Source organism: Procambarus clarkii, chromosome 56 (assembly GCF_040958095.1).
Source record: "Procambarus clarkii isolate CNS0578487 chromosome 56, FALCON_Pclarkii_2.0, whole genome shotgun sequence".
Classification (NCBI taxonomy): Eukaryota; Metazoa; Arthropoda; class Malacostraca; order Decapoda; family Cambaridae; genus Procambarus; species Procambarus clarkii.
The window spans coordinates 20653591-20670498 of record NC_091205.1 but is presented as its reverse complement, the minus strand read 5'-3'; the positions used below and the strand labels follow the sequence as shown (position 1 = coordinate 20670498).

The following is a 16908-nucleotide window of genomic DNA, read 5'->3' as shown; positions in this document are numbered from 1 at the left end:
TATTTCTGTAATAACGTTGCTTGAAATCATATTTCACGTTTCCTTAAGCTGAGGGAATCTTGGTGCTGCAAATATATCAGACTGTAAACCTGGCAGCAGTACTTGTGTCAAGCCTTTAACATGTAGCCTAACATAGCCTACAATTTAAATAGGCGAAAATATTGCCCCATTACCCCGTGAAATAGAGAACCTAGAACGGAAATACATTTCCGATAATATATCTTCCCCTGTACCTAGACTTTCCTCGTGAAGACACGAACTTTTAAAAGTCATTAGTGTAATATTTTTTCCGTCGAAGAAAAACCCCGCTGGCTTTTGACTCAAGCAGATAACAGCAGGTAACGTGGCGCAGTTTACAGTCACTGTCATGTTTGAGGATCCCGGACACCGGCTCTGCGCACCGCCTCCAAATTTATAGTACCTTTACCGTCCATTTAATGCCGGGATCTGAGCCACTTAGAGCTGGGATTATACAGTAATTGGAGGAAGGAAAGACGCCCGGATCTTCGAGAACAGAAGTCAGCTCTGTAAGTTGTCTGTGTCTCTGACTCACACACACACACACACACACACACACACACACACACACACACACACACACACACACACACACACACACACACACACACACACACACTCTCTCTCTCTCTCTCTCTCTCTCTCTCTCTCTCTCTCTCTCTCTCTCTCTCTCTCTCTCTCTCTCTCTCTCTCTCTCTCTCTCTCTCTCTCTCTCTTTCTTTCTCTCTCAACGAGTATAGACACATGTACAGTTGGCGGTGCTCCTCAAACCATACCAGAGTTCAGGGATGACAAATCCTGAACCCACAAACTTTGTAGAAAATCTATGACCTTGCGACCGAAATCAGACATGACAGAGAAAGTCTATTTATGGCTGGACACTGTGTTTCTGGACAATCAGAAAGCCTTTCATATAGTACCATCGTAAGAACCTAGTGCACAAAAATGGAAAAAACAGGCAGGAATAATGTAGAAAATTATCCAGTGGATATAGGAGAACCTCTACAGTAGAAAACTGATTTATAGTTAGAGGAGAATGTCCCAAAGTGATCATATTCCTTACTTATGTTAATGATTTACTAGATGGGACGGATTTTCCATTTTTCATTAAGGATGCAAAATATTTGACGAGGAAAATTTCGATGAAGACCACATGATGACCTAAACAAAATTAAAGAATGGTCTAGCCAATGTCAATCTAGGGTCTGGAATGGTCTACCAGAAGGACCAGAATGGTCTTTGGAATGGTCAATCTAGAATCTAGAATGGTCTAGCCAATCTAGGGGCCTCGTAGCCTGGTGGATAGCGCGCAGGACTCGTAATTCTGTGGCGCGGGTTCGATTCCCGCACGAGGCAAAAACAAATGGGCAAAGTTTCTTTCACCCTGAATGCCCCTGTTACCTAGCAGTAAATAGGTACCTGGGAGTTAGTCAGCTGTCACGGGCTGCTTCCTGGGGGTGGAGGCCTGGTCGAGGACCGGGCCGCGGGGACACTAAAGCCCCGAAATCATCTCAAGATAACCCCAAGATATGTCTGCTAGATTTTTGTTTAACTCAAGCAAGTGCAAATTATTGAAATTGAGATCTGTAAACAGGAGACAGGACTCAAGATACAATGTGGACAATCAATTTTCTTGGAATTGGTCAGAGAAACAGACTTTGGGTTAATCTTACACCCAAATTTTCATCAGAAGCCGCTCATTAAGCGAGTATCATCTGCTGCATGTGCAAGGTTAGTCAACATATGAACAGCCATAAATACTATGAAAAATTCGGGAGACATCTCCCGTCACGCAGGGTGCAGTCGCATCTCCACAGATCTCCAGTATCAGCTCTTGATACTGGTAATGGCTCAAAAGGGCCACCACTTACGAGCTATTCATGCCCGTGCCACCTTTTGGGTGGCTTAATCTGCATCAATCAATCTATGAAAAGGAAGTCATTCTGAATGCTGTGTGTCACGTATGTCTGACAAGTTCTGGAATAGGCGTCACCATTTTTGGTTCCTTATCTCGTTAAACACAAAGTGAACCAGGAGGCCTCGTCAGAGAACAGGCCGAGGAGATATTGATCCCCGAAACCAGCCGAAGAAAGAGCCATAGCTCATACTCCCTCTAGTACTACCAGTTACGTACAACTAGGTATGCACTCAACAAGCCTAGTAACGTGTGTATTTTGTGGGTATTTTCAGATCTTGCTTGCTCAACTAGTGTAGGGACATTTAGAGAAAACATTGTTTACCATGTAAGTTCCATCAGGGGTGACTCTTGTAGTATATGTCCCTTGCTTCACACGCATATCAGCTCTACTCTGCCTATCTAACAGTGTCTATCAGTGTGGTCTAGCCCCTTAGGCCCCGCCTATTAGCCTTGGTGTACCTGTTGCGTTATAGCCGAGCTATTCTGACATTCAAATTCTTTGTCAAACCTGTTCTTAAAGTTTTCCATGGAGGTGGCTTCCACAACTTCTTCCCCCAGTGTATTCCACTGCTTGACCACCCGTACTGCTTCCACTTGTGTCCTCTTGTCCTACTTCCTCAATTTAAAGAAGCTGTCCTAGTCCATCTTGTCTATCCTCCTCAGTTTCTTGTAGGATGTGATAATATCTCTCTGTTTCTTCTGTCTTCCAGAACTGTGAGGTCCCATTCCTACAACCTATCCTCGTAGCTTAAACCATTTAGCTCTGGGACTAATCTACTTGCAAACCTCTGAACTTTTTCAGTTTTAGTCTTATGCTCTACATGATATAGATTCAAGGCCGGTGCTGCATAAACCATTATTGGTCTAACAAAAGCTGTATAAATTGCCTTCGAAGCATCCTGATTTAGATTTCTAAACGACGTTCTAATGTTCGCCAGCGTCTCATATGCTGCCGATGTTACCATGCCTAGTGTGACTGATGTATTTTGCATCAGTGTTGGAATTATATTCACTTCCAGATCTCTTTCTCTTTCCAATTCCTTGTGTTGCTTTTCATATATGATGTAGACACCGCCTAGCCTTCTTGTTAAAGCTGCCCGGTGAACACCTTTCTGTGTTCAGGGGCCCAATTCACACAACATATCTTACTACAAGCTTTCTGGGACTCGTTGATCACACTGGTTTACTTCCTCACAACTAACGCAAGACCCCAACATACCCAAACATATGGAACCGGGCTGGATTATTCCTTCACATCAGCTGTAGACCATGTAACAACTCTTTGTATATATCTCAAAATGTGTATGACAAGGGGGGAAGCCTTGTGTGTTGTTCCTTGCTTCACATACACCAAACCATATATTGTCATCTCTATTGTTCCTGGAAGTTGCAGAAGTGAATGCAAGCACTTGACCAATAAATATAAATCATATCAAATTGCAATTGAGGATTGCTCGGCATCAGGGCAAATCCATTACCATGAGCAACCAACCGCCCCGTCAAACCACCTGAATAGTTATCTAAGTATTTATGATGGTTGAAAGCATATTATGGTTCCAGTAATAGTCTACTTGTAAACTGGCAAGTATACCTTTGCTCTAAACAGAGATTATTATAATTTTATAACTTTAAAGTATTATAAATTGTTGATTTAAAATATAAAAAAGTGAGTGCTGAAAACGTTTTCTCAGAAATAGTCTGAAGAATATAGTTTTCTGTAAATGAAATTCAATGGTATGCTTACATAGTTTTCGAATTCCATATTTCACATTTTTAATAATATTATAGCATATTAATGTAACCAAACGTAATGAAACCTAACCTAACCAAACCTTAACTTAAAGTAATCTTACCCTAACCTAACCATGGATAGATACTAGAACTAATTACGTAGTCGTTCTGAATCCATTACCGCGAGCGGATTTCCTCCCTGAGGACAGGTTGCAATTCTGATGCAGCATGTTCTCGGTACAAGCAATTTAGCCTCAAGTAGTTAACGAACTCCTAGCGAAATGCTCAAATCTGTACATTAAATACCGATTATAAGGAGTTTAAAGGCCGTGGTACGAACCAACAGCCTGAACATTACACTCAAAACCAAACTGTAATGATGTGATGATAATAATACTCAATTACTGTTATTATATGCCTGCTATTTTAGATACCGAAACATCATTTCGTTAAATGTGATCATTAATCTAGTGAACTCGTCGCATTTCGTTCACGATTGTAATGCGGGTTAATGTCATATCACTATTGGAGATTTCGTTTAACAAAGGGTGCGACAAAACACTATACTCGAGACACTATAAGTAGTACTAAACCTCCCTTCAGTGCAGACGATGAGTCACAATTGGCTGAAGAAATGATGATCAAACTCAGAAGATGGTGAAGCGACGACGTTTCGGTCCATCCTGGACCAGTATCAAGTCGCCCTGGACCATTAACAAGTCGTCCCGGACCAGTATCAAGTCGCCCTGGACCATTATCAAGTCGCCCTGGACCATTAACAAGTCGTCCCGGACCAGTATCAAGTCGTCCCGGACCAGTATCAAGTCGCGTGAAAGGAAGAGAGAAGGAAGATACAAGCAAAAAAACATATAATTTAAACGAGTAAGATTCTAACCTACTCTGAATATTGTACTTCGTGTGTAATGTAATATATGAACCTAGAGCTGTGCTACTTCAGCAAAACGTTGTTATACATTTGACGGTCTGTGATCTGTGTTGCTCTGTCAAGGTCAACGAACGCGTTAGCCTCCTGGGGTCAGATTCACGAAGCAGTTATGCAAGCACTTACGAACCTGTACATCTTTTCTCAATCTTTGGCGGCTTTGTTTACAATTACTAAACAGTTAATGAGCTCCGAAGCACCAGGAGGCTGTTTATAACAATAACAACAGTTGAATGGGAAGTTTTCATGCTTGTAAACTGTTTAATAAATGTAACCAAAGCCGTCAAAGATTGAAGAAAGATGTACACGTTCGTAAGTGCTTGCGTAAGTGCTTTCGTGAATCTGGCCCCTGGTTGCCAGGAACGGTTGCCAGGCCTGCCGCCCTAAGCTTGGCCGCGCGCGCGTGTGTGCGCGCCCTGAGCCAGAGACTGGAGTGTACTTCCCGCTTCATTTGCGCATCAATTATTTCATGCCTGGCGCTTTACTGAGCTTTATTGCCCATTAGCCAGGTAATGTCACTCGAGTGTTGCAGTTTGTCGTAAAGTGTTGGTATAGTGTTGTAGCTTGTGTTGGTATAGTGTTGTAGAACGTTGTAGCGTGTTTTAGTGTGTTTGGAGCTGTAGTGTTGCAGGTTATTGTAGTTCATTGTATTTCTTATAGTGTGATGAAGCGTACTGTAGTGTGATGTAGCGTATTGTAGCGTGATGTAGTGTGATGTAGCGTATTGTAGTGTGATGTAGCGTATTGTAGCATGACGTAGTGTGATGTAGCTTATTGTAGTGCGATGTAGTGTGATGTAGCGTATTGTAGCGTGATGTAGTGTGATGTAGCGTATTGTAGCGTGATGTAGTGTGATGTAGCGTATTGTAGCGTGATGTAGTGTGATGTAGCGTATTGTAGCGTGATGTAGCGTATTGTAGCGTGATGTAGCGTATTGTAGCGTGATGTAGTGCGATGTAGCGTATTGTAGCGTGATGTAGCGTATTGTAGCGTGATGTAGTGTGATGTAGCGTATTGTAGCGTGATGTAGTGCGATGTAGCGTATTGTAGCGTGATGTAGCGTGATGTAGTGTGATGTAGCGTGATGTAGCGTGATGTAGTGTGATGTAGCGTGATGTAGTGTGATGTAGCGTATTGTAGCGTGATGTAGTGTGATGTAGCGTATTGTAGTGCGATGTAGTGTGATGTAGCGTATTGTAGCGTGATGTAGTGTGATGTAGCGTATTGTAGCATGATGTAGTGTGATGTAGCTTATTGTAGTGCGATGTAGTGTGATGTAGCGTATTGTAGTGTGATATAGCGTATTGTAGCGTGATGTAGTGTGATGTAGCGTATTGTAGCGTGATGTAGTGTGATGTAGCGTATTGTAGCGTGATGTAGTGTGATGTAGCGTGATGTAGTGTGATGTATCGTATTGTAGCGTGATGTAGTGTGATGTAGCGTATTGTAGCGTGATGTAGTGTGATGAAGCGTACTGTAGTGTGATGTAGTGCGATGTAGTGTGATGTAGCGTATTGTAGCGTGATGTAGTGTGATGTAGCGTATTGTAGCGTGATGTAGTGTGATGTAGCGTACTGTAGTGTGATGCAGTGTGATGTAGCGTGTAGTGTGATGTAGCGTATTGTAGCGTGATGTAGTGTGATGTAGCTTATTGTAGTGCGATGTAGTGTGATGTAGCGTGATGTAGTGTGATGTAGCGTACTGTAGGGTGATGTAGTGTGATGTAGCGTATTGTAGTGCGATGTAGTGTGATGTAACGTATTGTAGTGCGATGTAGTGTGATGTAGCGTATTGTAGCGACATGTAGCTTATGGCTGCGTACTGTATTGTGATGTAGCGTAAAGTAGCATATTCTAGCATAATATAGTGTGACATAATGTATCGTAGCATCATGTACCATATTGTAGCGTAAAACAGCGTATTGTAAGGATGATATGACGAGATGGGGGCACCATACTTCTCAACACATCATACATCATACATCATACATCATACATCATACTTATCATACCCATTGTCCGAAACGCTATGCGTGCTAGTGGCTTTACAAGAATGTAAAATCATCATTGCTATGTATTCTCTTAACCCCTAATGTACCTTCTTGTATAAAAATAAATAAATAAGTAAATAAATAAATAAATAAATAAATAAATAAATAAGTAAATAAATAAATAAATAAATAAATAAATAAATAAATAAATAAATAAATGAATAATTAATAATAACACGGCGGTTTCACAGTGTGTCAAGAGTCAGTATTAGTTTTTAGTTTAGTTCATTTATTATGCACCCTATACCCATCTTGTGGGCGGTAGTGGAAAGAGTTACAGAGGCACATAATAGGCTCAGGGACTTAACCCCAGAATTCATTTAGCTAAACAGGTTACAATCTTGATGAGCTAGTTACAAAATTCAGTATAAGTCAGTCACATTATCAATGGGTTCGAGATCGACTACAAGTATAGTTTCTAAATTAAGCAACTGATATATGTGGAGAGTTAGTATCACAATTGATATGTTTGTCCTGCACACCGCCCCCCTATCCAGTGGGCAGCGGTGGATAGGTTACAATCACTTAGTTACTACCTACAGTTAGCAAAGTGAGGATACTTCTGACAGCAGATCATCGTCAGTAATGTGAAAGGTGTTGTTTGTTGTTGTTTTAGATTCAGCTACTTGGAACAAAAGTTCCAAAGTAGCACGGGCTATGGTGAGCCCGTAGTGGACTTAACCTGGCACAGGAGCGGTGCTGTAACTCTGATTAAAAAGGCGGTTTTGGCTACCCACAAATAGTCTGACCGAGGCCCCCTCTGTCTGACCCCTCCAACACCCAAAGAACTGGTATTGAGGTTGATATGGTTAACACTGCCGAAGAACCGAAGAACTACCAACAGCATCGGGTCCCCCTCGAGTCCTCGCCAAGGAGGACTTCCGGTTATTCAACTTTGAGGAAACTAGATGTCCAAGTTTTGAGAAGTGTTTCAGAGGCTTAATGATGTAAGTTTAGTAAAGTACGGAGGGGCTTCCTGCTGTCTGAAGTTCGAGCGTTTTATTGGTGTTGAACATCTTGTTATTTACGAGTCTATTGTTGGGGGTCGAGCGTGGCAGGCGAGGCGGATACTTGGGAAAAGATATATATGTTACTGAACGTTGACTAGAGGCTCACGGGAGACATCTCCCGTCACGCAGGGTGCAGTCGCACCTCCACAGATCTCCAGTATCATCTATTGATACTGGAAATGGCTCAAAAGGGCCACCACTTATGGGCTATTCATGCCCGTGCCACCTTTTGTGTGGCTTCATCTTCATCTTAACACATTCACAAGGGAGACATCTCCCGTCATGCAGGGTGCATTCGCACCTCCACAGATCTCCAATATCAGCTCTTGATACTGGTAATGGCTTAAAAGGGCCACCACTTACGGGCTATTCATGCCCGTGCCACCTTTTGGGTGGCTTAATCTTCATCAATCAATCAATCGACTAGAGGCTCACGGGAGACATCTCCCGTCACGTAGGGTGCAGTCGCACCTCCACAGATCTCCAGTATCAGCTCTTGATACTGGTAATGGCTCCAAAGGGCCACCACTTACGGGCTATTCATGCCCGTGCCACCTTTTGGGTGGCTTAATCTTCTTCATCAATCGACTAGATGCTACCTGGTTTTAGATTTAGCATGAGAGTGTCTCGTGTAATATATATGTGCTCGATATACTCCGTCTGGCATGAAAGAATTAGAATTATCAGGGAAAGCCGCAAGTCATTACGACTATATAGCACTTGGAAGGGATCAGGATAGGGATTTGGAATGGGACCGGGGGAAGAGGAGGGGAAGGAATAGTGCCCAACCACTTGGTGGACGGTCGGGGATTGAACGCCGGCCTGCATGAAGCGAGACCGTCGCTCTACCATCCAGCCCAACAAATGGTTGGTGACATGAGAGAGTTGAACTGCATTTAGTGCAGAAGGCAAAGCAGAATTAGACCGTCATCAGGAAGAGAAATCTAATGATTAAGACTTAAAAAACAAAGGTCTCGCTTCATGCAGGTCGGCGTTCAATCCCCGACCGTCCAAGTGGTTGGGCACCATTCCTTCCCCCCGTCCCATCCCAAATCCTTATCCTGGCCCCTTCCCAGTGCTATATAGTCGTAATGGCTTGGCGCTTTCCCCTAAAAATTACCTTACCTTGGTATATTGGTATATTCTACTACAACCATAGAGAGTAGTGACAAGGATATGAAGATAATATTAAATGGCATTTACCTCTGGTCGATGACATATATGGTCTAAATGGCATCATATGATCGAGAGAATATGAAATATATTGAAATATATTGAAATAAAACCGTAAACCTCCAATATGGCACACACACATAAGGGCAGACTCCTCCTAGTACACATAACCATAAAATAATAGCAGGAATCTTTCCCCTTGGGTCAAGGTAAACTCCATTATATCCACGTAAACCTATTATATCCTTATTTGGATCATACATGTCAAATCCAGACTAGGAGTAGGCATCCATCAGTCTCAGGAGACTATGGAGTTGCGCTCTGGTTGTCGGTCTGGAGTGGCCTCACCAGGGCGCAAAGCCCAGGGTAGGTTGATACGGGGGAGAAGCTGTTACCCATGCAGCAGGTCCCCCCTCTCTCCACGGCTATAATTGTTGAAATCGTCAATTGACGATAACCGCATTATCCCATGTATCAACAAATGATCGTTGCTCAACGGTTACAAATATATTTACACAAATAACTTTGAAGTCTAGCGAGGTAAACTGGGACTGCAGGACACCATACACAGTTTCAAATGTAGATATGATAGAGCCCAGTAGGCTCAAGAACCTGTACACCAGTTGATTGACAGTTGAGAGACGGGACCAAAGAGCCAGAGCTCAACCCCCCGCAAGCGAGTACAGGGAACTTAGACGGGACAGAAAGGTTCCTTGTGAGGGAGAAGGGGCCCATCCTGCTACTGAGGGCCCCTCGTGGAGTAGAAGTCACCCTCCTGCTACTAAGGGCCCCATCTGAGGTAGAGAAGCCCTCCGTCATCATACGTCTTGCTTCCCATTCCTCAAGAAATATTACAGGAACAACCGTGGACATCTTCAAGAGGAAACTAGATTGTTTCCTTCAAGGAGTGCCGGACCAACCGGGCTGTGGTGGGTATGTGGGCCTGCGGGCGGCCGCTCCAAGCAACAGCCTAGTGGACCAAACTCTCACAAGTCAAGCCTGGCCTCGGGCCGGGCTTGGGGAGTAGAAGAACACCCAGAACCCCATCAACCAGGTAACAACCAGGTAAGTGGATGCGCCTCAGAGAGGATTAAAAATGTGTTACTTACTCCACCAACAAACAATAATGCACAAGAGTATTTAATTGCTCAAACAAACAAAAACATTCGACGTTTGAAATGTTTCCCTCGGGAGAGCCTCGAACGATAAATTGGAACACAAGAATTCAACGATATTTCGAACGGAGAACTTGGTGCAAGTGATTTAACTGAGAAAGGTGCCAATGTGGGTGAAATTGCACTTGTTGAATTTCTCTTGCGAATTCGCTTTCCCCCCCCCCCAACAATATAAAGCCTAAAAGAAAAGCAAATTTAAACGTCCCTTTAAAAAGAATTGCATTGAAAAGGAATAATATATTTTTTTGAAGGAGGATCAGTGTTCACATTTAGAAAAAAAATGGGAATGGTAAGATTGACCATTGGAGTGGTTAACCCATATCTAATGGAGTGCCCACCACCACCACAACCACCACCACCACAACCCCCACCACAACCACCACCAGTCACCAGTTATATCAATATTGTTTTCCGATAAATTCTCTTGTTAAGTCGCTGAATGTTATCCACTTCATGGAGATGCATTGAGGGGGAGGGGTAGAGCCCAGGAGGGATGGGGGGAGTGGTGGACCAGGGGAAAGGGGGGGGGTGTAGGAGGTTTGATTGACAGTGAGAGGTGAGTGTTGACAGTAACTGACAGGTGAGGGAGTCTTGAAAGGAAGCGACCGGTAAGGAAGTGTTGACAGGTGGTGATTGCGGATGGAATTTTAACAGGAAGAGACAGATGAGAGAGAGAGAGTTTTGACAGGAAATGACAGATGAGGTAGGATTGACAGGTCGTGACAGGTGATCGTAATATACCATATATCCCCCAACCACATACCCACCTACATACCCAGCCACATACCCCAACACATACTTTGAAAAAAAAAATGTTCAGCAACATAAAAGAACACTTCAAGGCACATTAGAACATATCCTAACAGCACATTTATTAACCAATCACTTCACCGAACACTTCCAGACCAGTGAGCCAGAATCTCTCTCATCCATCCGGCAGCAGGCAGGCAGGCCTGGCCGGCTACATCCGCCGTATCCAATTAAAGCCCAAATTGCCAACATGACGTAACAATTAACTTGAGTTAATTGTGTGTGAATAATTTACATAGATCACGGCTATAACACGCTTGTGGAGTCATCGGCCCATCAGCAAACACAATTTTTGTAACACAATACAATCGCTACTGCAGTAATTGTTGGCCCAAGGGAGACTATACTTGCATCTCCTTCCAGTAGTCTATATAAAGGACTTTGAATCTGAGCAAATCTCTTTCAAACTTATATTCATGACCTAGAAACCCGACTGTCCTGAAACCAGGGGTCACTACCCCCGAGGTCACAATTTCTGATCACATGGTCAATAACAATAGGCTAAAACCCACAGATTACAGCCTTAGACCAGACAGAGGCGGTTGGGCCGTATCTCCCAAGTCATAACCCCCTAAAAGGTCACAACCCTGACGGTCACAACCCCCCCTCCCCCCCTCTGACCAGAGAGGACACGAGTTATGTAACGGCCCTGAATTGCTAGCATATATCGGAGAGTCAATACAGCAGAGTAACGGGGCAGTTGTGATGCTGCTGCTCCTTAACCGCTGGCCGCTGTAACCTACAGTGACCTCTGCCTGCTCTCTCTCTGCCTTATACAGCGAGCTATTGCTTCTGGCATAATGTTTATGAACCCCGGATTAACTTCTATCCGGCTGCCGCTCGTTAATATACACTAAAAAATAGGCACTCAAACATTTGCGCTCAAACATATGCACTCAAACATATGCACTCAAACATATGCACTCAAACATGTATGCTGTATACTGGCATTATGTGTATAGCTTCTGTATACTCATCCCTTCCTTTGGTGCACTATTTGACTCTCTGACTCATCTCTCTAGTGTGATGCTTCACTCTTAACTCATCTCTTCAGTGTGATGTTTGACCTTTGACTCATCTCTTCAGTATGATGCTTGACTCATAACTCATCTCTCCAGTGTAATACATGACCTCTGACCTCCGAGTAATGATTAGGAAATAGTAAATAACATGAATAACGGCGTAAATCACCAGCATGTTTAAATCCCTGTGGCTTAATCCCTAAATTCTGGGATTAGCCTTGCGTCAAGCCTGTTCTTCCTCCGTCATCATTCTAAGGCTGATGTTGGACGCTTGCTCCAGCACCGGACTGAATATAGAGTCACGTCAGCGTCTTTGTCTAGGTTCCACAAAGCTATCTTGTTATTTGCTAGCTTGCAGATGATGCTGATGAGATTGTGTTTACGTGTGCCTCCGTGGGGAAGGTTCGGATTTGGTTTTACTGCTACATCCTTTTTTTTGTCTACCTTGTAAGTTGCTCATATTTATTAGGTAAAGGTAATAATGTTAAAAGCGATGAGATTAGTGTCAGGAGATAATGGGGCCTTTTGCACAGGATTTAATAAGGAGATCACACCTTTCAGAGCTCGAAAGAATGACGGGAGACATCTCCCGTCACGCAGGGTACAGTCACACCTCCACAGATCTCCAGTATCAGCTCTTGATACTGGTAATGGCTCTAAAGGGCCACCACTTACGGGCTATTCATGCCCGTGCCACCTTTTGGGTGGCTTAATCTTCATCAATCATCAATCAGTCAATCGAAAGAACAAAGACAAAGGAATTAAATATTATGTCAGCACCAGGCCACCAGAGAGGGAGGGAAGGAATTATCATCAATGGAAAGCGCCAAGCCATTACGATTAGATAGCACTGGGAAACGGTCACGATAAGAATTTGGGATGGTACGGGAGGGGGAAGGAATGGTGCCCAATCACTTGGACGGTCGGGGGATTGAACGTCGACCTGTATGAAACGAGGCCATCCAGCCCAAGTGGTTGAACTCAAAACGCCACCAGAGAACTACTCAAAATAAGGTCACGTGTCTAAGAGAATCTTGCGAACAACAGGGTAAGGGGCTGTAGGTACCTGATAGACTTACTAGATAGACTTCAGTGCCCTGTACACCATATGTGAGACAAGTAATATGACATGCAGCGCCCCTGACGTCGAGTTGTCACTTAAAGCAACACAGAACGTGACTAGAGAAAGTACAGATCTTTGCTACAGTGTTATTCACAGAGTTGAGAGCTCTTAAGATACGGGCAAAATCTTACAGAACTCGATGTCACAACGATAGAAAGAAGGAAGAGAAGGGGAGATATGTCTGAGACATACAAGATTCTCAGGGGGAGTCATAAAAGTTAGAAGAGTAAAGATAGATTAAACAACACTTAAATGAGAAATCATTAATGAGATATAGAGACCAGGCTGAGAAGCCTATCGGTATAGCGAAGCACTTTACTGTTAGATGAGAGCAATGAGAACTGAAACATGAAACGGAAGTGGAAACAGAGACAGCTTCAAACGTAAACAAAAGGATCAGGAATCGTTGAAACAGGAGACCATTAACGGAAAAGGTGTGGGGGGCCCTAGAACTGAAGTTCGACTAACTCTGGAGGTACAATCAGGTGAATACATGCTTACCTAACGTGGGGGTGGCGGCCGTTTCAGGAATTGAGCGACCTTGAGGCACTCCAAACAGCTGTGTATAGCGTGGTGATTGAAGCAGAGGGAGGAGGGGAAGACGAATCAGTCAAATAGGTGAAGACAGGCGAGACGACGGGTGGAGACAGAAACGGAGGTGGAGACAGATAGACAGGCAAAAAAAACAGGGAACAATGGGTAAGGCCAGACAGATAAACAGAATTTTGCGAAAAAAAGGTAATCCGGTCAGCAGTTAAGATTCAACGAGATTTTTATGATTGACAGGCTAATAGCGTGACTGGTGAGGGTGAGTGACTGATGTAGAGCAGGAGAACGAGGTACACTGATTGGAGTAAATGAGTGTGACAGGTAAACTAACAGGTGTGTACTTACCTAATTGTTCTTGTGGGGGGGTTGAGCTCTGGTTTTTTGGTCCCGTCTCTCAACTGCCAATCGACTAATGTACAGGTTCCTGAGCCTACTGGGTTCTATCATATCTACACTTGAAGCTGTGTATGGAGTCAGCCTCCACCACATCACTTCCTAAAGTGATGTGTGTGTGTGTGTGTGTGTGTGTGTGTGTGTGTGTGTGTGTGTGTGTGTGTGTGTGTGTGTGTGTGTGCGCGTGTATGTGTGTGTGTGTGTGTGTGTGTGTGTGTGTGTGTGTGTGTGTGTGTGTGTGTGTGTGTGTGTGTGTGTGTGTGTGTGTGTGTGTGTGTGTGAAAAACAGGCAGTGCAGACACCCCAAATGGATAAACCAAATAAACGAACCGAACACATTTAACCCCCCGTAAGACAGAATAGGGAAAACGAGTAGCCCAGGTAGACAGAACCAGCAAAGACGACACACAGACAGACAGACAAACAGACGAGACGACGGGGACGGGTCGCTATAGACAGAAGGAAGAGGGGGGGCCCACGCGCCAGCATTTGCTGTGATTGCAGCATTAATACTGTTACTAAAGGACACATTTAGCGATGATAAGAGAGAAGGGTGTGTGTGTGTGTGTGTGTGGGAGGAAGCTATCCGGACTATCCGACCCAAACCCGCCTTCCAGCACACATCTGCATACTTGATTTGCTTGAGGCCACACATGACTTTGCATACCTGATGGGCAGCCGATTCCCTTAGAGGTGAGCGTATTGGGTCAGGGCCGCCCCCTGGAGGTCTGCGTCCGGGGGCATGGTGGGGAAGTCGTGGGGGGGGGGTGTTGTGGGGGTGTAGTAGGGATGTAGTGTGGGGGTGTCGTGGGGGGTGGGAATTGTCGTATTTTGCGACGGAAGAAGAATTCAGAGAGAGGGTAAAGAGGAGAACTGATTAATAGAAAACGAGGCGTGGGAAAGAGATATGGACTGAGAAAAGAGAACGGAAAGGAAGACACTTTCATATGCAGTTGAGTTGAGAAATACTGGAACACACAGGCCTATGAGAGAGTCAGGCTGTCGGTCTGTCTGGCTGGCTAGAATCAAATGCTTGGGGCTAACCTCACCCAAATTGGCAGAGGGACTGGTCTGGGGTACGGGATGAACATAGGTTGGTCAGGGGTCGTCAAAATTCAAGAGGAACACAGCGTGACACAGTGACAGCCTGACCCCCCCCCCCCTACTCTCCCCTCTACGATGATTTTTTGACACTGGTTGCCGGCTACTCACCTACCAATAATTTGTAGGGGGAGTAGCCCTCCAAATTAACTAAGTCCTCCCCCCACTCCCTCAAAAACACACGTTTTCCTACACTTCCCACACGGAATAACAAATTAAAAGTCATGAATCCAGTGAGGGTGAATAAAGAACCAGATTAAAAAACAAATGAAGATTGGAAAGAGCGAGATAAAAAAAGAAACAGAAGCATGCAGAAAGTATAATTAAATCCTGCCCATATAAATCCTGCCCATTTAAATCCTCCCCATTTAAATCCTCCCCATTTAAATCCTCCCCATTTAAATCCTCCCCATTTAAATCCTCCCCATTTAAATCATCCCCATTTAAATCATCCCCATTTAAATCATCCCCATTTAAATCCTCCCCATTTAAATCCTCCCCATTTAAATCCTCCCCATTGAAATCCTCCCCATTTAAATCCTCCCCATTTAAATCCTCCCCATTTAAATCCTCCCCATTTAAATCCTCCCCATTTAAATTCCGTCTTTAATCGACACTCGAAAAAAAATCTAAACCAAAACTGAATTCCCAAAATAAAAACTGGTTGGTAAAAATAAAATACAATTAATTAACACTTAACTAACAAATTAACAAATTAATTAGCAAAAATATATATATAGTCAGTACATAATGACTCCGGGGAAGAGGTCTAATTAGTCCATGTCAAACCTTAATTATTTTATATCTAAAGCAAGAAAATTATAAATCATCCATTGAATAGAGTAATTGTATCTAGGTATAGCAATCTTAATAATAATAAATTTATTATAATTATTAATTCACGAAAACAATTCTAGAAATAATAATTGTAATTAGTCACACAAATAAAAAACATTGAAAAATATAATATTTGTTCTAAATAACAACAACAGAACCACAATAATAAGAGACCCATATTAACAACAACAGAACCACAACAGTAAGAGACCCATATTAACAACAACAGAACCACAACAGTAAGAGACCCATATTAACAACAACAGAACCACAACAGTAAGAGACCCATATTAACAACAACAGAACCACAACAGTAAGAGACCCATATTAACAACAACAGAACCACAACAACATAACCACAACAGTAAGAGACCCATATTAACAACAACAGAACCACAACAATAAGAGACCCATATTAACAACAACAGAACCACAACAATAAGAGACCCATATTAACAACAACAGAACCACAACAATAAGAGACCCATATTAACAACAACAGAACCACAACAATAAGAGACCCATATTAACAACAACAGAACCACAACAATAAGAGACCCATATTAACAACAACAGAACCACAACAATAAGAGACCCATATTAACAACAACAGAACCACAACAATAAGAGACCCATATTAACAACAACAGAACCACAACAATAAGAGACCCATATTAACAACAACAGAACCACAACAATAAGAGACCCATATTAACAACAACAGAACCACAACAACAAGAGACCCATATTAACAACAACAGAACCACAACAATAAGAGACCCATATTAACAACAACAGAACCACAACAACATAACCACAACAATAAGAGAACCAGGTCAACAAGAGAACTAGAACATCAAGTAAAAGTTTACCCTGAAACACCAGCTGTAAACCCCAGTCGCGAAAGTTTATCATGAGACACCAAACTATGCGTCTAGGAGCTAGAGTTTACCTTGTAATCCACTCTTATACGTCCAAGATCTAAGGTTTACCCCAGTAATACCAGCTCCCCCAAAAAGATCCCCGGAGTTATTCAACAGCTCCCCACAAAGGAA

General features: G+C 43.2%; 2 protein-coding genes across 2 annotated transcripts; both read right to left on the bottom strand.

Annotated features, from left to right (window-relative positions):
• Positions 1-5381: 5381 nt before the first annotated feature.
• LOC138353202 (uncharacterized) lies at positions 5382-5843 on the bottom strand. Its single transcript, XM_069306081.1, has one exon. It carries the CDS (start codon positions 5841-5843, stop codon positions 5382-5384), a length of 462 nt encoding a protein of 153 aa, XP_069162182.1.
• An 18-nt stretch (positions 5844-5861) lies between these two features.
• On the bottom strand, positions 5862-6500 carry LOC138353201 (uncharacterized). Its single transcript, XM_069306080.1, has one exon. It carries the CDS (start codon positions 6498-6500, stop codon positions 5862-5864), a length of 639 nt encoding a protein of 212 aa, XP_069162181.1.
• Between the last annotated feature and the right edge of the window lie 10408 nt (positions 6501-16908).